The sequence below is a fragment of the Primulina huaijiensis genome, chromosome 16 (genome assembly GCF_012295235.1).
Source record: "Primulina huaijiensis isolate GDHJ02 chromosome 16, ASM1229523v2, whole genome shotgun sequence".
Taxonomy (NCBI): Eukaryota; Viridiplantae; Streptophyta; class Magnoliopsida; order Lamiales; family Gesneriaceae; genus Primulina; species Primulina huaijiensis.
In genome coordinates, this window is record NC_133321.1 from 15709088 (window position 1) to 15731191 (window position 22104).

Genomic DNA, 22104 nt, shown 5'->3' on the forward strand with positions numbered 1-22104 from the left:
ATTCGAGCTCGATTCGGCTAATGTGTGCTACGAACTCAATCGTATATTCAGTTTCAAGCTCGAGTTCGACTCATGGAAATAATATGTTACTCGAGCTCGTGCTCGAAATGTTCTAAATTTTAGGGTTTAAGCTTCATATTTGTATGGACAAAAATACCTTTATATTATTTCTTCTAAAAAGAATATAGATTTACTCAAGTAGCTCGTGTATATACAACTAAAACAAGAATTCAACTCAAATTCAATCAAATCAATCTCGAATTGAGTAGACCGAACCACATAAAAAAATTGATGTCACCATTCTTTACTTTGATTTGCACAATTGCGGCTCTTGTTTTCAATCGATAGGTATACATCCAAAGAAGTACTGGTTCGAATTTCTTGATTAATCTTGTGTTCAAGTTGAGTTAAATTAACACCATGATAAGTTGGATGAACATTGACGAATGCCATATTTAGACATATATATTGATGATTTAATAAGTTAAAGTGAAAGTACTGAGATTTAGCTTTACTTTTTTTTAAAAAAATAAAATCTCAATAATTTATGTGTACTTCACATTTGCCAAAGGTGACAAAAAATTTCAGCTTTATACTTTTTCGTCAAGCTGAATCTCAGATGAACCAAATCAGAAGATTAATAACATTGGATTCAGGAGTATTTTTAGCCTCATCTCTTTCTTGATTCTAATCGCGATCAATGATTTGCAGTTGATCCACCCCATCTCTTAACACGGCTTTCTGCTTCATTCGCCTGCAAGAAGCAATATTTGAACTGAATTGATCGAGGTTTTACTCACAAAAATACGCTTTTAATGGTTCCGTATGTAATATAGTGTGTGCGTGTGTAGTATATGGAAAGGCAAGAAGTAAGCTAAAATTAATATACTTCTTTCTCCCAGTTTCTTCTTGCAACGATCCATATTAAGATAGCCGTCTGCAAACAAACTCCTCCAATCAATCCACCCCAAATTCCCTGCAAAATATATAAGAAAATAATGGCCATGAAGCTTACGAGTTACATTTTTTCATATAGTTGCATGTCTTATGCGCGACTCAAAACCAGAATCTAAGTTCACAACCTATGTAAATAAATAACTTTATTTCATTTTCTTGGTCAGAATGGATAACGTTAGTATTCAGAACATAAATCATTAAAAATTACTAAGGAAAGTCTGTCGAGTTTTACCATTGCGCCTAAGTGAAGTGGGAAACCCAAGCCTATGCCAATGGGAAGTCCTACGAGGTAATAGCAACCAATGTTGATGTATGCAACAATAGCCTGCCATCCAGCTCCAACCGCAACCCCTAGACAAAATACATTTGAACATGGGAATCTGTGAGCAACTCAAGTAATACTGCAATAGTCACCCCAATAGCGGAGCCAGAATTTATATTTAGGTGGCGACACAATCTTCAATTAGTGTGATGGATTAAAGAATTTACGAGGGGTGTGGTGGGGCGACCACCCCCTCTGGCCTCCGTCCGCATGTCGCCCCATGAGCCTAATTCGACGTGAGTCTGATATGACCTATGGCTAAAGAGCTCATGGTCACCATGGGACACTTACATGTCAGTTATAGTTGAATTTCAGACTGCTTTCGATAGATTCAAATACGGTTCACAAACCTATCGAGCTTTAAATCTCAAAAATATAAATGACACGTATAGGAGAACGCATTTGGACATCATATTTTAAACTGTTGTTTTGCATCAGAAACTAATTAAGAATCATTTCAAAAATATAAAAAGAAACCCATCAAGAATGTCATTCAATGACTTTGTGAGAGGTGCACTGATACTCTATCCTAAATCGGTTTGTAGGAGAAATTAAAAGGTTAATCGGATTTCACAATGGATATTAAGGGAACTCTGATCAATCATTTTCATTTTCATAAAATGGAAATGAATATGATATAGTGTGGGATCCTCGAGTGATGAAGAGTGTAAGCCAACTTTGACAAAAATCTGAATTTTTGGACAATGAGTACGTTTGGGTTATGCAAACATGAAACTTCTGCTTTAAGAAACATATTAAAATAAATCCAACTCAATTATGTTCTGCAATGAGCCAAATGCATCTGTATAGTAAGCAAGTTAGTGCACTTGAACATTAACACACGGATTTAACATCGCAAATGTGATGTTGCATCATTACCGGATAAAACAGGTTGAAGGCCGCTTAGTAGAACTGTAACCGCAAGCAAACTCGACAATCTAGTAGTCTCCTTAGCTACAGGATCACTACTGGTGAAAAGGTATGGGTAAATATCTCGAGTTCCTAATACGATTGCAGTACAAACTATTGCAATCAACATAGTCATGGCTGAAACCACAACCACCGAAAATTTTGCAGCTCTAGCATTCCCTGCTCCAAGCTCATTTGATACTCTTACACTGGATAAAAAATGGTTGCGGTTCTTTAGCAAATACAAATAGATATGCATTTATATGCCAAAATCATACATGATGTACACATAGATGACGGCTAAATATTACCTTATTGCAGCGTTAAATCCGATTGCTATCATTGCATTCCATCCTTGAATGTTCATACTACAAAAAATGTTTTAATTTGAGTGATCCTAAGCAATATAGGTGATCATATCACAAGGATTTTTTATCCTTCGATCAAACACGAAAAGAAAATAATAAAATGAAAATAAATTAGGAGAATACCAGATAGAAACCGCATCAACGGGTATCACAGGGTTATCCAGCCGGCCTACTATGACCACTAATATCATCAGATACCAAAACTCTAAGCTGTGATATCGAATCAAATTAAGGAATGAGAATCAAGAATTCAACAAACAGTTTTCCCAACTTTCCAGGGAAAAAAATCAGCTAATCATTAATAATCTCTCACCATAACATTACAGCAGAGGCCAAGGAAAGCTTAACAAATCCAAACAAATCATGGAATGCCAACCATGAAAATCCTGTCCATGCACCATCGGATTTGGTTACGAAAATGTAAATCAACTGCAAAATACAAATAAGCCACCATGATGCATTTAGAGTGATTGCTGCTCCAATTAAACCCCATCCGAGTTTCAAGATCAGAAGCCAGCTGAAGAAAATATGCAGAACCAAAACGAGAGCGGAAATCCAAGCCATTGCCATTAGCTTCCCTTGCGATTGCAAGAATTTCTGTATAGGGAAATTCACGGCATACGCAAATATTTGTGGTATCATCCAGATGGCAAATTTACCTGCAATACAAATATCAGGTTTAAGTACACAAAATTAATATGTGAGAAGAATCGTTTTGATTTGGACATGAAAGGAGAAGAATGGGACCTGCAGCTCGAGAAATTTCAGGAGATTCCCCGAAAAGAGTGAGGATTGGGGGAGCAAAGAGGTAAATGGGAAGTAATAAAACAGCTGTAGTTAATAAAATCACCCATGATCTTTGCATGTATACACCCAACATTCTGATCTGCCCCGCACCATATGCTTGCCCACATAATGTCTCCAATGCACTTCCCATTCCCAGCTGCAAATTTTGATCAATAATCGAATACAATTTGTCAAGAGTGTTTCCGTTAAACTAGAATCTTGGTGCAAGATATAAAAACAAGAGAAATGATACATGCCCAACACTTCAAGCTCGGACTAAAGTGGGTAAATAGGGCAACCCCTTAAATGAAAGATCTTCAATTTTCATTGGTTTTTTTTTTTAAAAAAAAAAGATTATATGTTAACCTCCCAAAATATACTAAGCCACACTTAATCTAAGTGTATAAATCTGCCACTTCCTTTAACTAAGATTCATATAGTAAACTCCAGCGAACTAACTTGTTTGTGTTAGCTATATCAAAAATAAATATTCTTGTAACTTTATTTATTGAAAACAATTGAGTCTCTGTGAATCATACCAATTACGAGCAGATTTTTCTAAATTTCAAACAAATAAGGATATCGCAGCTATGATGCATCAAATCACCCCTCGATTAACATAAAACTTATTTGAAGCAAATCCCACAAAAAGACTTGGAAATGAAGCTAGAAAAAGATCATACCATGAACCCATAAGCAAGACCAGCAATCACGGAATTCTCCACAGAAACCGCAGCCAAATCCAGCTCGTTCAACTGACCAGAAAAGGTTTGAGTCAATGCACCCAATGAATACTGAAATATATAAGTGATAATCGCAGGCCCCGCGAGTCTCCATAGTCTCTTCGATTCCCCACCGAACTCCTTCACCAAGCTCACAACTTTTCCTCCGCCCGGCCGCTTTTCAAGAAGCGATTCCTCCACGCCGCCGCTGTTCATGGATATTGACGCAAAAAAACCACCTCTGTATGTAACGTGAATAAAAAAGGGCCAATAAAAAACAAATAAACTTCACCTAAAAGTTCGAAAAAAGGAACATTTATTTATCGACTCTTCTTGTTTACGGCCAATAAAGAACGAAACCAGAATTCAAATAGATCTGAATCAACTATTGTGATAAACAAAATTGAATACGGAAAAGCCGTCCGCGGAAAAAAGTAAACAAAATGGCCAAAAAATAAAAAATAAAAGTAGTTGTAAGAATTTAATTACAAGCCACGTAATACTAATGAATACGTATCTTGTGAGACGGTCTCACGAATTTTTATCTGTTAGACGGATCAATCCTACCGATATTCACAATAAAAAGTAATACTCTTAGCATAAAAAGTAATAATATTTCATGGATGACCCAAATAAAATATTCGACCCACGAAATTGATCCGTGAGACCGTCTCACAAGAGTTTTTGTGATAATAATATACCAACATTTGATTTTGAAAGTTGTATTTCTATATATTCATAGTATGTTGAAATAGTTAATATTAACTATATAAAACAAATATCACGTAAAAAAGAAAAAAAACGCTTATAAGTGAAAATACATCAAAAAAAGTTGTATTTTGGTGTTGATTATTGTGGAGATAAATCTTCATTATTATATTTAATATTCAAACATAAGCATTTGAGATTTATTATTTTGATTACTAGTACTATTTTAGTGTTTAAATAATAAAATATGTCATAATAAACTGACAGGAAGTAGTGTTTATTTATAAAAAAAATTCGAATAAAGAAGTGCGTATTCACAAAGTTGTATGTCATATTTTTTGGTGACAGTCACGTCTTTTGGGAGAAGCGCTATAAATATAATTTTATTTATGAACTATGTCGTTCGAATTATTTATCTGATATAATATGAGAAATTTTATATATGTTGTTGTCTATAAATTTTGTTTTTTGTTTGAAAGTTCTTGGAAAGAAATTTTCATTACCAATATTTCTTTAAAGAGAGCAATATCACAATCGAAACAAAATCACATTCTAGAAAATTATTTTTCAAACAATGTGAATTTCTTGTACTTTTATTTTAAACAAAAACTCACTTACCAATTAATTTTATGACGTGTAATTAGATATCTAACGAAATATATTTACGTGTCTTACAAAAGTGCCGTCTCATGTGAGACGGGTGGATACGATAAATTCTTCCCCCAATCGGTCAAATAAATATATTTTATTTTAATTTACGGGAAATTTCGTCTCTCGTTTTGATGTTGACCAAAAGACAGGTGGACACTATTTAATTCCAATTAATGACCATAATTAATAATAAAATATGTGTGTACGTGTTTGGACGGAATGATGGACAGATAACCAAAATACACATCCAATTATGTGAAATTCTACCACTCTCTCGATTGTGGATTGGGGTGAATTGAGAGAATGATCATTTTTGTCGTCCCAAAAAATGTATAATTTTTTTTTTAAAACTGCAAGAAGAGTTTATAATAATTCGGCCTCGAATCTAAATAGATGTTTGATTTTGTGTGGATGACTCTATCAAGTTTTTTTATACAAGTTGATTTTATTTGATTTTTACGTATTATATATTTTTAATTTTTAATCATATTATCGATCAATTCACGATTTTTATGTACTAATTTGCATTTTTTTTTTGCTAACCACCACAGTTCACTTAGTTGGTATTCCTAAATGCTGACGTGGACTTGTAATTTGGGGATTTTGGTTTTGATGAGAAAATATTTTACGTGGCTTCTTTTTAAATTCCACCTAGCAAAAACTAAAAAAAATTACGAAAATCAAAATCCACCCATTACAAGTCCATGTCAGCATTTAGGGATGCCAACTAAGCAAACTGTGGTGGCTAGCTAGGGCTAAGAGAAAAAAAGAAGGAAATTGGAAAAAATAATTAAGTTAGTATATTAAAATTATGAATTGACTCGTAACAAATTAAAAAATATATAATGTATACATTACAAAAACAAAAATATAATCTCATTTATAAATTTTGGATGTTAACCCAAAAAGTGCATATATACATTTGTAGATGGTATTATTGCATTTTTGTATTTGTGAATAGAGGAGGATGCTCTTATTTAATTCTTTTTTTTTTAAAAAAAAATTTAACAATATAATATCTTCCATGTTATACTTTTTTGATGAATAATATACAAAATGACTTTTATAAACCTTGTATTGCTTATGTTATTAACCTAATACTTATTATTCAATTGAAATAATGTATCAAAATTTAATGTTATATATATATATATATATATATAGAAGAAATGATAATGGTTGGGGAACATCCAGCACCTACCCTTCGAGCATTCCCAATTTATTAATTAGACGCTCGGCCCCCATCACGTCTATTAAAGTGAGTGATTACAAGAGACAAGAGAGCGGCCACATTTAATTTTTTTTATCCCAAAAGTACCAATCTACATTAATTAATAGCATTTAAACAAGACAAAGTTCAAATTATTGTAAATTACCATAATGGTCAAAATGATCCGGTAAATTTGCTCATTTTTATTTATTTTTTCATCTTGTAAGTATTAAATTTTTGGTTTTGGTCTTGTAAATTAAGTTATGTTTTGGTTTTTATTCTTATTTTTTTTTATTGAGTATCGACGTGACGTCAAACACGTTAACATCATTATATTTCGACGTCATGTCAGCACTCCATGAAAAAACGACTAAAAACCAAAACATAACATATCTTACAATATCAAAACTCAAAATTGAATCCTTATACGACCAAAACAGAAAATGAGCAAATTTGTAGAAGTAATTTGGCTATTTTCCCAGTAAATTAATTATTAATTATTCAAATATCACTAAATCATATATTGTTCCATAAAAAATATACATAACTAAATACAAAATATCAATCAACTTTCGTACTGTTTTTGTTCTATGAAGTTGAATATCCAAACTCCATAGTTTACTGCTACCTAACCGGATTCCATGTTAGTACGTCTCCACGACTTTCATTTGAAAGCAACAAAGTCTGAAGATTGTAGAAGACGAGGACTTGGACAATAGTCATGTTGAAGATATTCCTCAAAAATCGAACTTTAATGCCAACTTGAATAGAGTACCATCTCCCTATCAGACAAAAAGTGATGCCGCATTAATTGCATTAATGATGTTTGGACAGAAACAATTGCTATTAGTTGTAAAAATACAAAATGCCAATATCACAACCACCGAACGAAGTGGCATGGACCTCTCTCCTTTGAGAGAGGCGTAATAATACACTCGTAAAAGGCAATTCAGTAACATTAACTGTTGTTCTTGCTTAATTTTCGGGTATGAAACATGCTAATACAATGTATTTCCTTTTAAGGTAGGATAATACAAACCAAAACACAGAAATACAAACATAATTCACAACTAAAATCCCCAAAAACACAAGTAGATATGATTTACATAAACCGATTTATGGATCAAGATAGATGATTTCTGCATGGGCAGAAGCTCGTCGTAACCGGAGTAACTCCTTTAGTAAATTCCACCCGACATCGATTGAGGCAGGCTTGACAGTCATCCTTTCAAGAACAGGCGAATTTGCCAGTAAAAAGTTGATGAAACTCAGTTCTTGTTTGATCCCAGATATCCCAACAATCTTAATAAACTTCAGTTGATTAACTGTAAAGCTTTCAAAGTTCTCCGGCATATTAGAAATGGTTCTTACATTCGCCTGTAGCTCCTCTGCACGAGCCTGTATAAGGGAGATAATTGAGGTTCAACAGAAAGTATAATAAGGAAAGGGAGATCGTAAAATACGAATTTCAAGAAAAACAAGATATGTTTAATACATGGTTGAATGAGATACAGTAAAATTAACAAGATTAAAAAAAACTAACCAACATCTCAAGCTCCAGAAGATGAGGAGAACTTCTTAGAAGGCAAAGTGCTGCCAGATTCTCTTCCATGTCGTTGAAATTGATTCGTATTGAAAGAAAACTAAGATCAGCACAAGGTTTCGGAAGCTTTGCTGGTATGGTTCCGGCAGCCAAATACTGGTGAGAAAAGTCAGAAAGAAGGAGATAGTTGACTAGAAAGTTGAGAGAAAAACAAAAGTAATTGATTGACAACTGAACGCCTGGCTAACTATAACAAGGAGGAATGTAATAAAACGTTATAAATTAAGCTGGATAGCAAGTTACATGACAATTCCAATATAAGACCAAATAACGCTGCTATCTAATCAATATAATTTTTCAATTAAAGCACTCATGGAATTTTCAAGTCTTGGAATTTAAGTTATGACGATAACTGATGGCACCTTCAAGAAATAGCTCTGAACTTCAAGCCTTTGAATATGTGGTAGACAAGCAAAAAACTTGATCAAATTGCCGGTGCTGCCAAAAGCTAGGTTTCGGTCACTCTCAGCGTTAACATACAGTCCAATAGAGACAATAGCCAAACGGAATGTGTCTTGGAAACTAACATCTTCAAAAATGCCTCCGATGTCAAAGAAAAGAAGATTTGGAGCATGTATATTAAGAAGGGCAAAACCATCAAAGTTCATCAAAGTCAGCCGCTCAAGTAAAGGGCAGCTGGATATCATGTACTCAAATGCACTTTGCTCCATGGTAATGTGCTGAAGATCGAGGCTTTTCAAGCTTTTAAAACCAACAAATGAAGATGGAGGCATTAAAAGGCAGTTAAAAAGTTCCAAATGGACCAACTTTTGGCAAGAGTATACGGAAGAAGGGAGCTTGTAACGATTGCCTTTCCATATCTCAAGTATAAATTCCTTGACAGAGCCTCGAGACAGGAAAAGAATCCACTTATCAATATCACTTACACCTTGAAGATCTCGATGAGAAAGTTTAAATTTATGAATAGGGCCATTGTGAAGCAATAGGACGTGGTCTACAATACTCACAAGCTTGTTTTTAATGAGGGTTTGATCTTGGGTAGAGACTAAAACTGATTGATTATCAAATACAAGACATGGAAGTGTAACCCATTTGTATCTCCATTTCGTTGACAAAACACTTGTTCGCACAGCATCCCTTAGGGATAAATATGACAAAATTTTGTCTATAATATGCCCTGGTAAGTGGCCAATTTTTTCCACATTTGTTTTCACATTGCTGGGTACATCCGGTGGTTCTCTTTGCTTCTGTAAATCAGAACATTTGCAAACCAAATCAGAATGCCAAAACAGAAAATTTAGGCCATGCATGTTAAGGACTACTGAAAAAGTGGCAAGAAATAAAGATCAAGATAGACAAGTCTGCAGGGTTACAGAAAGATAAAACTATAAGCGTAATAAATGGGGAAAAACAATAATCAAAATATAATGTCCAACTAATAAATCCTCAAAATATCCAGCTTAATATCTAAAGCTAACTATTTCAGAAATTTGCGATGGGGTAATTTGTAGACTAAAGCCTACAGAGTACAGATATAGAGAGTCTATAAAAACAACATATTTTCTCACAATAGTTCCATTTGCACAAACTTTTGGTTAGTTAACGGTTTATCTTCTTTTGAAAACTAGAAGATTAATTGCAACATGGACGGGAATAAAATTATCCTCACACTTTACAGATGATAAAAACTAAGAACGGAAACCATTTGCCAGTTCAAATATTGCCTGGTTTGGATAATGCTTTTGAAGATAACTAAGCAGCTCATGCCATTTAGTCACTCTGCCATTGCATTGAAATGTTTAGAAACAAAACAACACTTCAGCACAAAGAAACAAATATATACCTGCACAGAGATTCAAGCATCTAGGCATAAGCGCAGCACACACAAGTCAATTATTTTTAAACAATAAACAAATCTAAAAAGATAGAACAGTGAGATCTGGAAAATTAAATTACCATATTGCTCATGGCGGGAAACAAAAATGTTCAGCAAAGCAGACTTCAGAGTTCAAAGTATGTTGTAGTTCCATCGAGACTTATTCCCATAGAAAAGCATGAAGAAAACAACAGACTGCCAGGCTGCCACCTTACAGCAAGACACAAATCTCTACCTGCTCAAACATAAATAAAGTGAATATAAAGATCATTCCACGTTTTTCTAAGTTAAGTATTCATAAAAGGTTGTAAAATCAGTTTCAGTTTACTAAGATAATGTGTCTTTACAGGTTCTGTACCCTTCACAACTACTACTAAATAAACCGGCACACATACAAAATTTCATTTCTTGCTTTAACATAAAGGTACTTCTTTAGACTCGAAATAAACAAAATATTTTCTAATTTGAAGTTTAATGTGATCTCACATAACACAAAATATCTGTAAAATTTGAGATAAAAAGGGAGGAGGACAAAGCACCTCAAATTATTTCTTGGGCACCATAATAAACCATGACTACACATGAATAGCACCAATCAAAATATTAACCAGGTCACGAGCGGACTAGTAGGCAACAACAAATTCTTCTTCTAAACTCTAGAGCTGTTAATTAGAAGAAATTTAGTGCGGGTCAACTCATACTGCTTGCTGCCAATTTCTCTGGTTTTCTTTTCGAATGTCACATGACATTCGTATAACTTTGACAAAGATTAAGCAACACAAATTTTCCCATTAACATAAACATCCAAGATCATCCAAGTTTTAGGCACCATTATTCCTCAGTAAACAGATCCATAAAAAAGAACAACCAAAGCAAATGCAACTGATACAACACAAAATTAAAAGGTAAAAAAATTTAAAACCTACATTATCTACTTTGACCTAAAAGGCTGAGACAGCATCCAGACAAAATTGGAAACTCCAACAAAAATAAAAATTGGAAACTAACCCTTAACGAAACCAGAACTTGCATTGGAAACAAAAAAACCCTTTAATTCTTACAATATTTTGAAGCCTGTCAGTTGTGTCAAGTGCGGAATCTTTAAAACCAAAGTTTATGGGGATGCAGTGATGAGTACCAATGTGTCGGACAGCCAGATGAAGTGAGAGAGACTCGTGTTGACGTCATCTTTGGCCATTCATCAAATGTCCTTTATATCATAACATCTCAAGTTTGTTTGGATGTTTTATTTTAAATAACTTAAATATGTAGTATTCAAAATTTTTTTAAACAACTTATTTAAAAGAGTACGTATTTTGTGAGACGATATCATGAATTTTTATCTGAGAATCGGGTCAACCCTACCGATATTCACAATAAAAAATAATATTCTAAGCATAAAAAGTAATAATTTTTCATGGATGACCCAAATAAGAGATCTGTCTCACAAAATACGACTGTGAGACCATCTCACACAAGTTTTTGCCTATTAAAAAGTAGAGTAAGTCTTTTGTCAGACGGTCTCACGAATCTTTATATGTGATACGGGTCAACCCTATCGATATTCACAATAAAAAATAATATTTTTAGCATAAAAAATAATTTTTTTTCATGGATGATCCAAATAAGAGATCTGTTTCACAAACTACGATCCGTGAGAACGTCTCACACAAATTTTTGCCTAAAAAGTATACTAATTCTACTGTACATCTCAATTTAAACTCCAATTATGTTCAATAGAATCTTTTTTATATGTCTTCTGATTTATTATTATTATTTTGGATTTCTTTACAATTTTTTATTTTTAATTTTATTAAAAATTAATAACGTCCATATTTTTCTATCTGTTCGTCTAAATCTTTAAAAAAAATCATGGAAATTTCTTAGCTGTTTTATTCTTTAATATAATAAAATTTCGGTCACTCTTTCCTTCTTTATGCCTAAGCACGTATAAATTTAAGCAATAAATTAAAAAAAATGTATTGTTTCGTATTTTGTATTATTTTAAATATTTTTTAACGATATTTCTATTCAATTAAAGATCTTTATATTCATTAAGGTATAGTAGTACCTTTTTAGAAAGCCCATGCTAATATCATGGGCCCGTAATAAATAATTTTATACAATGATAAAATATCTCTTCTATGATATGTGATAATTTTAATTTAATGATAAAACCACCACAAATGGCTTAATTGCCCTCAATAAATAAAAATCATAAACCCTATCAAATATTTTAATTTATTTTTATATATTATATAATATGATAATTATATAAATGAACTCGAGATAATTATATAAATGATTTTTATAAATCTCAAAAAAAATATTAATATCACTCGATTAACCTTAAAAATTGATATTTGACTTAACTCATAAAATCAAGAGCTCAATTATCATATTTATATAATTTATAAAATTAGGTAAAAATAAATAAATCATGCAAGCATTGTCGGCGCATGAACAGATAAGAAATATGAACTCAAGCAACAACTTTGAAAATATAAAATTTATTATGATAAAGTTAATTTTGTCATTACAATCTAATATATAAATTTAATCATTCTTATTAAAATCATATCAAACATTAAATATAATATCACACATCTAATATATCCTTAACTTATCATTATATTATATATCACATGTTTATCATATCATGTGTATCAAACTATACCTAAATATATTAAACACCCGTTAAATAAGAGTCAAATTTGTATTCTCGCTCTTTATATATCCTCTCTATTAGTTAAGGTTGGACGGAAACCCATTCAATTGGGCCTAATCAACTGTGGCCCGAGTTTGTTTCTATCATCTGGGTCCATATATATACATCTATATATATATATATACACACAAAAGATTCGAGATTTCTACAATTGCCAATGTTCACCAACCTCACAAACCTCAAATTTACACTCTGAAAAATCCATATTTCATCACCACAATTAACTCAAATATATTCTTCTTGATCTATTTACAAATTGCACTCAAAGTATAACGAAAACCAGTAATCTCACACTTTGCTTAAACTAATCAATGACTCAATATTCTAGTAGGCTTCGAAGTCTCTGATCGAAAGTTGGTTCATTCTTGGAACACTTTCCACATGCCTAAGCCCCAATGTAAGCGACACATCCCGCGCCGGATTCCCAACCCGAACAACATCCCCGCCGCGGCCACCCAACTCGCCCATTGCCGCCACGTCGTCGCCTGGCGTCAACACGTGTTTTCCCGACGAATTTGAGCCATGCCCATGATTAATGGTGTTTCTTGAAAGGTCCTTTTCTGCTGCATTGATTTCCAATCCATTTCCACGTGATGAAGATATCGGAATGTGTGCTGTGTGTAGTACCTCTTCTTGAAACTCTTTATTGTACATTTCTTCAATCATGGGCTTCCATAGACGAACCCTCGCATTTATGAACCAGTTGGAAACCTGGAGAATGCATGAGGTCTGTGATTTGCAATAAATTCCTTTGTTTCTGTATTGGATTCAGTGGTTAGTGCACCATATTGATAATAATTACAGGCCCTTTGTCTCTCTATGTAAGAATGTTCTTTTCTAGGTTAGGCAGGCAGTCCTAAATCATTATGAATCTTAATTATATATATATATACAGTCAAGTAATTTGTCTGCCTCCCGACATTTAATTCGTCCAAATTTAATACTCTAAAATTAAAATTGCTTCCATATTGTGATTAAATAAGTTGACTACTTGAAAAATGAATATAGAAAATAAATTATGACAAAATTAAACTTTATGAAACCATATATATGCATAGAAAATTTAAAATAATGCAGTCCATGTTCATAACTGTGGAATTTGAAAAGGAAATATTACATTTTTGCCATATAATTTGCATGTAATAAATTTTTGTTCGGTCATTTTATAGTTTTAGTCCACTAGTTTGTACTATTTTCGATTTTAGTTTTTTCTATAAGATATCTGACGTCGTGCCGAAAAATGATGACATGTCACCAAAATTGATGTCTTCATGAACATCGCTGACATGTTTTATGTCACGTCAACACTTTAGTGAAAATGAATAAAATTTTGAAAAAATAAAGTGAAATATAATGTACTAAAACCGTGAATTGACCGATTATATGACCAAAAATGAAAAACGTACAAATTACGGAATTAAAAATGTGATTTTCCCAACTTGAAAGCATACTTATTTGAAATAAAGACTAAAGAGATTACTACTAGATAATGTGTGTATAATTAAGTTAATAGCCAACCAAAAATTAAATAAAGTAACTATTTTCACATAAACTTTTAAATAATAATTTATTAATCCCTTGTCTAATATGCTATCATTCAAATATTAATTACTATAATCAGACAGCTTCAAATGATTTCTCAGATCCTCAGACACAGTCTTTGTTCTCTTCTCACAAGAAATTCTGACATCAGCAACGGTCGAAACCCTCGCTAATACATATATGTGTTCAATATTTTGTTTTGTCAATAATTACATATTTTCACAAATTTTTTCTCAGTTAATTAGCGCTAGCCTACAACTCTGTGGATATAAAAGTTCAACAATAAATTAAGCGCCACAAGATTAAGTTTTAAAGGATTGAATCAATTTTATTTATATGGATTTATAATACATTAATAATTATGTGTTGAGGGTTGTCTATTAAGTCAAGTCCAAAATTGAAGCGATCCATTAAAGTTTTAGCTATTGATTTTAATATATCTAATAGGTTGTAGGTTTTTAATATGTAGAGAAATAATTGTAATTTTTGTTTTTATGATAGGTTAAACAAAAATATCATAAGATAATAACGATATATATTATCTATATATGAGTTATAGTCTTCAGATCGGGCATTACGACATTATCTATTCTCTACCTTTATTATAGAAAATAATTCTGAAGCAAAACCGAATGATTCTTTCAAGGTAAAGATAGTATAGATATAGAAGATCGAGAAAGTGTGTATACAAATAAAGGATATATTCGTGTAACACAAACATATAAAATTATTATCATTTTATGTAGGCACAATATGGATATAAAAACCAATGTGAAAATGAAATATAATTTTCGCAAATATATGGCGCATTGATTTTGATACCAAAAGACGTAATGAGTACCTGATTTTTGGATAAACCAGTCTTTCGGGACAACAGATGTTTGTCTGCTTCGCTTGGGTACCTGGCCAACAAAAAAATTTAATGTTTTATTATTATGGATACCATGCAAGCATGTTNCGAGTGACACCTCATTGGTGATCACATAAGTATGCACAGTAGGTGTGCAGCATTTCAAAATTATATATATATATATATATAGACACACACACACACACCAAACTGACATATCATTAAAGATCCTAGAATCAAGTCCTCTGACCACAAAATTAAGCACCCTTAGCTTTCCTACTAAAATTTCGACCAAGGTCCAATATTGTCCGAACAACATATAAATATATGATCTGGGTGTTTAATTAATTCCGAAATATTAATGTCGATAGTGATAATATGAGAAAATATGAGTCATTAGATAAATTGTGGAGGTAGTACTGTATATTTATGATTACTTGAACTCAACCCGGAAAACTAATGTTGGAATCAGTCTATATGTAGCTTTCAGAACTATTGGCACCTAGCCAAGTGGTACACTAATTTCATCTTATTATAAAACCAAAACCATATTCAAAAAACATGATAAAAATTGAAAAGTATGTATTTAGAAATGAATTTGTACACTTTTCACCTAAATTCTGTGCTTGGATATGTCCTAAGTAGGCGCCGCTCCAGTCGTGTATATGGATCGATTTTTCGAAGTGCGTCCGTGCATCATAGCTAACAAATCAAGGTTCCTAACACACGGATCTTTGTGAAAAACATCCTATCAGACACAGTTCCCAACTTATATAAAATGTCGGGTGGCATTTGTTTGTATGTGCGATCAAAATCAAATGGAAAGGGGGGGGAGAGAGAGAGAGAGAGAGAGAGAGAGAGAGTGTGTACGGATGCAGGAAATGCTCAAAAAGCCATGATCTCATAATGTTGACAGATCTCTCAGGCAATCCTCTTTGGGGTCTCCAAGATTCAGGATCCCGCACTCCCATATGCTCAATTGGCTTTTGTTGCCTATGTTTTTGTTCAAGAATTTTCAGTCTTGGTGTTTCCCCTTTAGTTAACCCACTCCCTCCGGTGACATCTTTCTCCCCTAAAGCTTCACAACTCAGCTTCAGTTCCCCTATTATGGCATCCTTTATGCATCGGAAATGTCGCGACATCGCCTTATGAGCGAGCCCCGTGTATGCATCAGCCGTCCCTTGCCCGATTATAGTGTCCAAAGAGTTGACTATTGCTTGCATTTGTTCAAAGTATTCGGTGTATCTTGCATCCACCTGATATTATATAGATTATAAAGCGATATCGAGTTACAAAATCACGGAGTACTATTTCATCAAGCCCTTGCTCTTGCACCAAAAACTTTAGTTGGTAAAAATAATGCAAATTATATTTATTCTTTCATAACTGTGAAGCTCAACGTCATAGTTCAGTCCATGAATCATATTAGCAGCTGCCACAAAAAAATAAAAAAACAAACAAACCAAAAGCAGTTGTTACTTTTAAACTTTCCCCTTGTCACCAATTATTCCAACTCGCAATTTATTTATGGCCATCAAATATATAACTCTTGCTCTAACATTAATAATCATTTGATGAAGCTATTGCAATTGCATTAAAAGTTATAATTTTTCAATATTCGCATCGTATAGACAATCCTGCGCAACCTAGTGGGGTGTGTGATTGTTGTGTTTAAGCTTTTAAATCATTTGTGTAAGATGAATATATCACAAGGAATCGTGCGTGGATCTTTTCCAGCGGACTGAATCTAGAAAGAAACGAAGTAGAAGAGTTGGTTTTTATCCCGCAATTCTTGAGTATTGTTCAATTTGTTTATGATCTTAAAGAAAACTGATGAAGTTAAATGATGTTCTAATTGTTAATGAGGACCTTTTCTCTTTTCAATCAAAGCCTGACAATATTAATTCACCACCATGCATTATTTAAAACCTCTAATTCAATCATTATACATAAAGAATTAAGTGAAAATATGGTCCCCAATGGACAGACAAATTATATAAATTATGTAAAATATTCTATAATCTTGATTGGATTCCCAGCTACTATATGATGGAGGCATGCCGACCATTTGCTGAACATGTACCCCAAACTGTAGTCTGGCATGCCAAAAATGATAGAACTGATACTTCATCAAAATAATTTCTCAGCATAAATTAAAATGATTTATACTGATCGAGTATCCCTAAATATTTTATTTAAGTTTTATGGTAATTGTGACTTTTGGTGAGAAAATTCGCGTGTACTATGAGTGTGTGCGTGTGTATAGTTATGTATGTATGTATGTATAGATAGATAGATAGATAGATAGATAGATAGATACCTCATCAAGCATTGAAAGTAGCAAAATTTTCCTTCTATGGTGTCCCGTCCTCTCAGAGTGAGTTAATTGATGACGATCCTTGGACGAGGATGGTTGATCCGAGATTGAATTAGGGTTTCTCCCTACTTTCTTGAAGTGCCTTCTTCCAACAGAGCATATTTCTTCCAGCAACTCTTGTGCAGCCCACAAGTATCTCGAATTCCTTAGGCCGGTCATAATCCTAACAGATTCTGCGAATCCGAAGTAAATTTGATTCTGATCATCATGATGATCTGATAATAACGTTATCGGAGAATGGAAGATATTTTGGTTAGCCCCAAGATTGTGGAATCCATATGTATGTCTTGAAGGTCCTAAAATTCCATGGCTGTGGCAGTAGAGCTCCCCATGTGCTATTCTTAATTTCTTGAATTTGGTGGCGTCCATGTTTGTTAATGATGAAGATAAAGACAAAGAAAGGCCTTGCCCTTCTAAGATTCTACCCGAGCTAGCAGTTCCGTTTTCTGCACTATTGCTGCTCGGGATCCAAGTAAATTGTGAAGGAGGGGTTTCAGATGCTGTACCAGAACTAGTGAAGTGAAACCCATGAAGATGTGAGTTTTCTGATGAACTGGGAATGAACTTTTGAAGAGAGAGCTGCATACAAAAATGATTTGACTCTAGTGGTTTGAATTTTGATGAATATTGCATTGATAAAGTTACAACAATTGCAATCTTTCTTTTATAAAACTTACCTCATCTGTAGCCACATTTACTGCCGCAAGTTCATGTTTTTGAGGCCAATAGAAACTTGCCTGGATCTGATCATCCAACAAGTCGGAGGCAGTTCTTTGCCACTGCATCAAACCTCCGGCGCCGTAAATGAACGATGGCTGCTGCTCGCTTAAATTATCCATTTGGGACGAAGGCTCGAATCGCTGCGCTTGTATAATCCAACTGATCTCCTTGCTGCTTAGCTGCTAAAGATCTTTCAATACATTGGGAAATTCACTCATGAAGTACTACTTGAAAAAAAAAAAACCTAATTTTCTTGCAACTTTTGGGAGGTTTCTTTTCTTTTTTCAGAATTGAAGGCAAGTGTTGTTGTAGGCCGTAATTTGTACGTAAGCTTCTTGAATGGAGATTCGATAGCATGACCTGCTTATTTGACCGAGGCCGCTAAACCTAGTCTTCAACCTGATCAGTTACACCAAAAAGAAAAATAATCAAAGATCAATATTTTCACAAGGTAAAAGAAACTAATTTTCTTGAAAACTACATCAAGTGGGTCGATCCTTTTCGCTCCCTCTATCAAACATTTCTGCTTAATTAATCGAAAACTACTTAATTACAAAACGATAGTCGAGGAACTTATGGTTATGAACGAATCGAATCGAGGAAGCATCATTTTCTTTGATAAATGTGATAGAGAACTTAACTGATCTCCTTGTTCATGATCCTTAATGCATCTTGGTTTACAAATCTACTTCATGGAATCTTGAGGAAACATCGAATCGGACAGTAGAAAAGCCAGAGAGAAGGGATAACGAAAGGGAAGAGGAAAAGAAGGTCTCACTCCCTCACTTCACTTTCACCAAACTTTCCATGTATTACAAACACAAAGTTTACCATTTCTGTGACAGCTTTTAATAAATTTTTATTCAAGTTGAGCTGAAAAGATGATGATGTATGATGTATGTATATATAGATAGATAGCTTTTTATCCCACTCGGATTCATGAATTTTGACGGATTCAAATATTTTTACTACATGATGTACACATTTTTTATTCTTTTGCCAATCAAGTATTTGTTAGAAAAAAAATGAGTTTTGGACTCGTTTAGAACCGATAAAATAATTCGAACTAGCTACATAGCTAAAAGAATTATTTCTCGATTATTAATTATGGTGAATAAGAAATTAATAGAGTTCGAATTTTATGGAGTGAAAAGATTAAATTAAAAAAAATATGTATATATATATTATAATATATATAATATAAAAAAAATTAGAAATCACACGGCCATGTGATTTCTCATTTTGTGGCGCCTCCATGGCCGTGTCTTTTTAACTTAAAGGGTCTCTCTCTTTTTTCTTTTTCTTTCTTTTTTTTTTTTTTTTTAATGAGAAGGTGCATCATTTCATTCAAGTCTTTTCACCTTCTACAAGTAGTACCTCCTACATTTCATTCATTGCACTAAATTATCTTCTTCTCCTCTCTTTCTAATTTAGCTATATGCGAATTTTTAAATATTAGCGTTCCAAGATATAAAATCTTGAATTTGAATTTTCTAAGCTTATACGCTTAAATTCTAACTTTGGAATTAAATTCGAGAGTTGTCTTCTAGTTTTGAGTTTTTTAGCATTTGCGCTTAAATCCAAGTTTTGCAAAATTTAAACTCTTGGAATTGAATTTTTAATTTTAACGCTTAGAATTCGAAATTAGAAAGTTTGCATATCATCTTGAAAGCGTTCTGAACATTTCAAGTTCGTGTAACTTTAAAATTTGTAGTGCTACTATTTTAAAGTCGTAGTCGTAGCCGTAGCCGTTGTATCTTGGGAAACGAATTGCCAACAACCGTGAGTATCGAAGCATGTGAATATCGTTTTAAGTAAAAAGAGTCAAACTCTTCCTTTGACTATTTTCTCCTGACCTTTTGATTCACTCATTTCTATCTCGAGAATTCTGAAGACAAAACAAAAGAATACAATACCGTCAGTACTCAAGCTTATGAAGAATTTAAGGGTATAAATACTATAAATTATCGAATGTACTCATATATTTAATATGCAACGCATACGAACATATATACATTTATTTTATGAGACGTAAAAATATGGAGAAGTTGGTGAAAAATCTCCAATCAAAATATTTCTTTGGGTTCACTCCCTACCCACAAAATTGTGGTACTATGTCATACAAAATGTGGTACACTTCATGTGGAAATTTGGTATTAAAAAAACACCCAGGGACTGAACACAAAAAAAATCGACGGCTGGGGACTGAAGGCCAATTTCTCTTAAAAATATAGGGTTTGTAATAAATAAGCAATTCTTTTCAATTTTTTTTTTAAAAAAATTCTTTTCACTTTTACTAGCTCATTAAATTATATAATTTTTTTTAATAAAATGAAACAAATGCATATTGGGTCTGAGAATTCGATGCTTAATTACCAAACGAAATATGATCAGCCCCTATAATATAATACCCAAGTGTAGAATTGCTCACAGATTATCTTTTTGTCCTTTTAAGACAGAATACATAGATTCACTACACAGTACACACTGACACAGTTTCATGATGACAACGACTTTGTCTCAAGGAATTAATACAGATCATAATGCTTTCTTCCTGTCTGTTTTTTTCCCTGAGAAATCTTAATGCTGCGGTGAAAGTAAAATCCGATCGAGCCCAGAGGATCTTATAAATTTTCATAAGAAATTTACCCAATATTGAGTAAGAATTTGAAATCTATATAAAAAATAGTATAGACAGATTTCGAATTCATAGTTTTGGAAATGAAACACATAATTTGAGTCTCTGTTTCCAAATCAAATCCATTCGATTAAAGTAAGGGCAATGTGCATTTAAGTGCTCCATATATATTTAATTTTTTTCCCCAATGAAGTGAATTTAAGGGACCAAGTTTTTGTTGTCGGCCATTGAAATTTATCGAGGTATATATGTGTTCCTAACATAGGAGGACAAATCTTGAAATTGATTTGCATAAAATTTTGGTTTCCTAATTAGTTAAAATTTGATATTAATGAATAAATTTGGTTTTTTACGTCAGCATATTCAGTGGTAAATGCATAAAAAAATTTAATTGCATTAATAAAACCTAAGTTTTGACTACTTGAACTTATCGAATAATGTATGGAATAATTTCCATATTTTATTTTCCCATAATGATTAGGAAAACTATAATTTATGTTCTTTGATAAATTTTAATTTAATTTTCGTATTTAAAAGACTCGCGCAAAATGGTTTACCGGTAGGGGACTACCAAAAAGAAAACAGTAGCTGTGATGAGGTAGATTGATTGTGACAACCACTGTATTGATATATACGAACTAAATATTTATTTTAAAATCGAAAATTACAAATCAATCAATGATATATTATATATTCAAGCTTATGAAAATAGAATGTCGACCATGACCAACAAAGTTGATTGATAAGATTGTCATAATTTGTATTTTTGTTATTTAATTTTTTATTATTTTCACTTTTAACATGTTGATATATTTTTATGTTATTTTGTTGAAAGATGAAGTTTTATGGTTTTCAAATACATTTGAACTAAAAAAATGATTTTTAGCATATTTGAATTTGTTAAAATGGAGTTTTGAAAAAATAACCAAAACATAAAAAGTCCTGCCACAAGGTGACAACTTTGCTGATGTCTTGTCACTGATAATATCATATTTTATTACTCCTAATTATGATATATAATTCATTGAAAGCTTTTGACAATAGAGAATTATTATTAAAATAAGTAAAGATTTGATATAATTTTATTAAATAAAAACTATATTGATAGACTTTATCTCTTCTTAGTATTATTAGTTTTTATTCTATTTTTTTTGTTTTTATGACTTCGATCTTTTT

At 32.7% G+C, this 22104-nt stretch overlaps 3 protein-coding genes across 15 annotated transcripts; all 3 read right to left on the reverse strand.

Moving 5' to 3' along the window:
* Positions 1 to 517: 517 nt before the first annotated feature.
* On the reverse strand, positions 518 to 4460 carry LOC140961934 (protein DETOXIFICATION 33-like). The gene is made up of 9 exons (XM_073420727.1): positions 4026 to 4460; positions 3304 to 3499; positions 2870 to 3215; positions 2680 to 2766; positions 2500 to 2556; positions 2159 to 2397; positions 1190 to 1308; positions 890 to 976; positions 518 to 754 (listed from the first exon to the last, which is right to left on the reverse strand). Exons 1-9 carry the CDS (start codon positions 4278 to 4280, stop codon positions 698 to 700), a joined length of 1443 nt encoding a protein of 480 aa, XP_073276828.1. The 5' UTR covers positions 4281 to 4460; the 3' UTR covers positions 518 to 697.
* Positions 4461 to 7559: 3099 nt separating this feature from the next.
* On the reverse strand, positions 7560 to 11278 carry LOC140961177 (F-box/FBD/LRR-repeat protein At1g13570-like). 6 transcript variants are annotated; one of them, XM_073419513.1, is made up of 5 exons: positions 11135 to 11278; positions 10154 to 10308; positions 8599 to 9444; positions 8177 to 8332; positions 7560 to 8031 (listed from the first exon to the last, which is right to left on the reverse strand). In XM_073419513.1, exons 2-5 carry the CDS (start codon positions 10163 to 10165, stop codon positions 7750 to 7752), a joined length of 1296 nt encoding a protein of 431 aa, XP_073275614.1. In that variant the 5' UTR covers positions 10166 to 10308; positions 11135 to 11278; the 3' UTR covers positions 7560 to 7749. The 6 variants fall into 6 exon arrangements, with proteins under 6 accessions (XP_073275614.1, XP_073275613.1, XP_073275617.1 ...); XM_073419512.1 differs by having other exon boundaries at positions 11082 to 11226; XM_073419516.1 differs by having other exon boundaries at positions 11094 to 11221.
* A 1662-nt stretch (positions 11279 to 12940) lies between these two features.
* LOC140961176 (BEL1-like homeodomain protein 4) lies at positions 12941 to 19158 on the reverse strand. 8 transcript variants are annotated; one of them, XM_073419510.1, is made up of 7 exons: positions 18932 to 19158; positions 18535 to 18682; positions 18248 to 18469; positions 17514 to 18149; positions 16064 to 16449; positions 15185 to 15245; positions 12941 to 13512 (listed from the first exon to the last, which is right to left on the reverse strand). In XM_073419510.1, the coding sequence occupies exons 3-7, from the start codon at positions 18407 to 18409 to the stop codon at positions 13126 to 13128; spliced, it is 1632 nt and encodes a 543-aa protein (XP_073275611.1). In that variant the 5' UTR covers positions 18410 to 18469; positions 18535 to 18682; positions 18932 to 19158; the 3' UTR covers positions 12941 to 13125. The 8 variants fall into 8 exon arrangements, with proteins under 8 accessions (XP_073275611.1, XP_073275605.1, XP_073275609.1 ...); XM_073419504.1 differs by having other exon boundaries at positions 18535 to 18689; positions 18845 to 19158; XM_073419508.1 differs by having other exon boundaries at positions 18248 to 18472; positions 18535 to 18689; positions 18845 to 19158.
* Positions 19159 to 22104: the final 2946 nt, after the last annotated feature.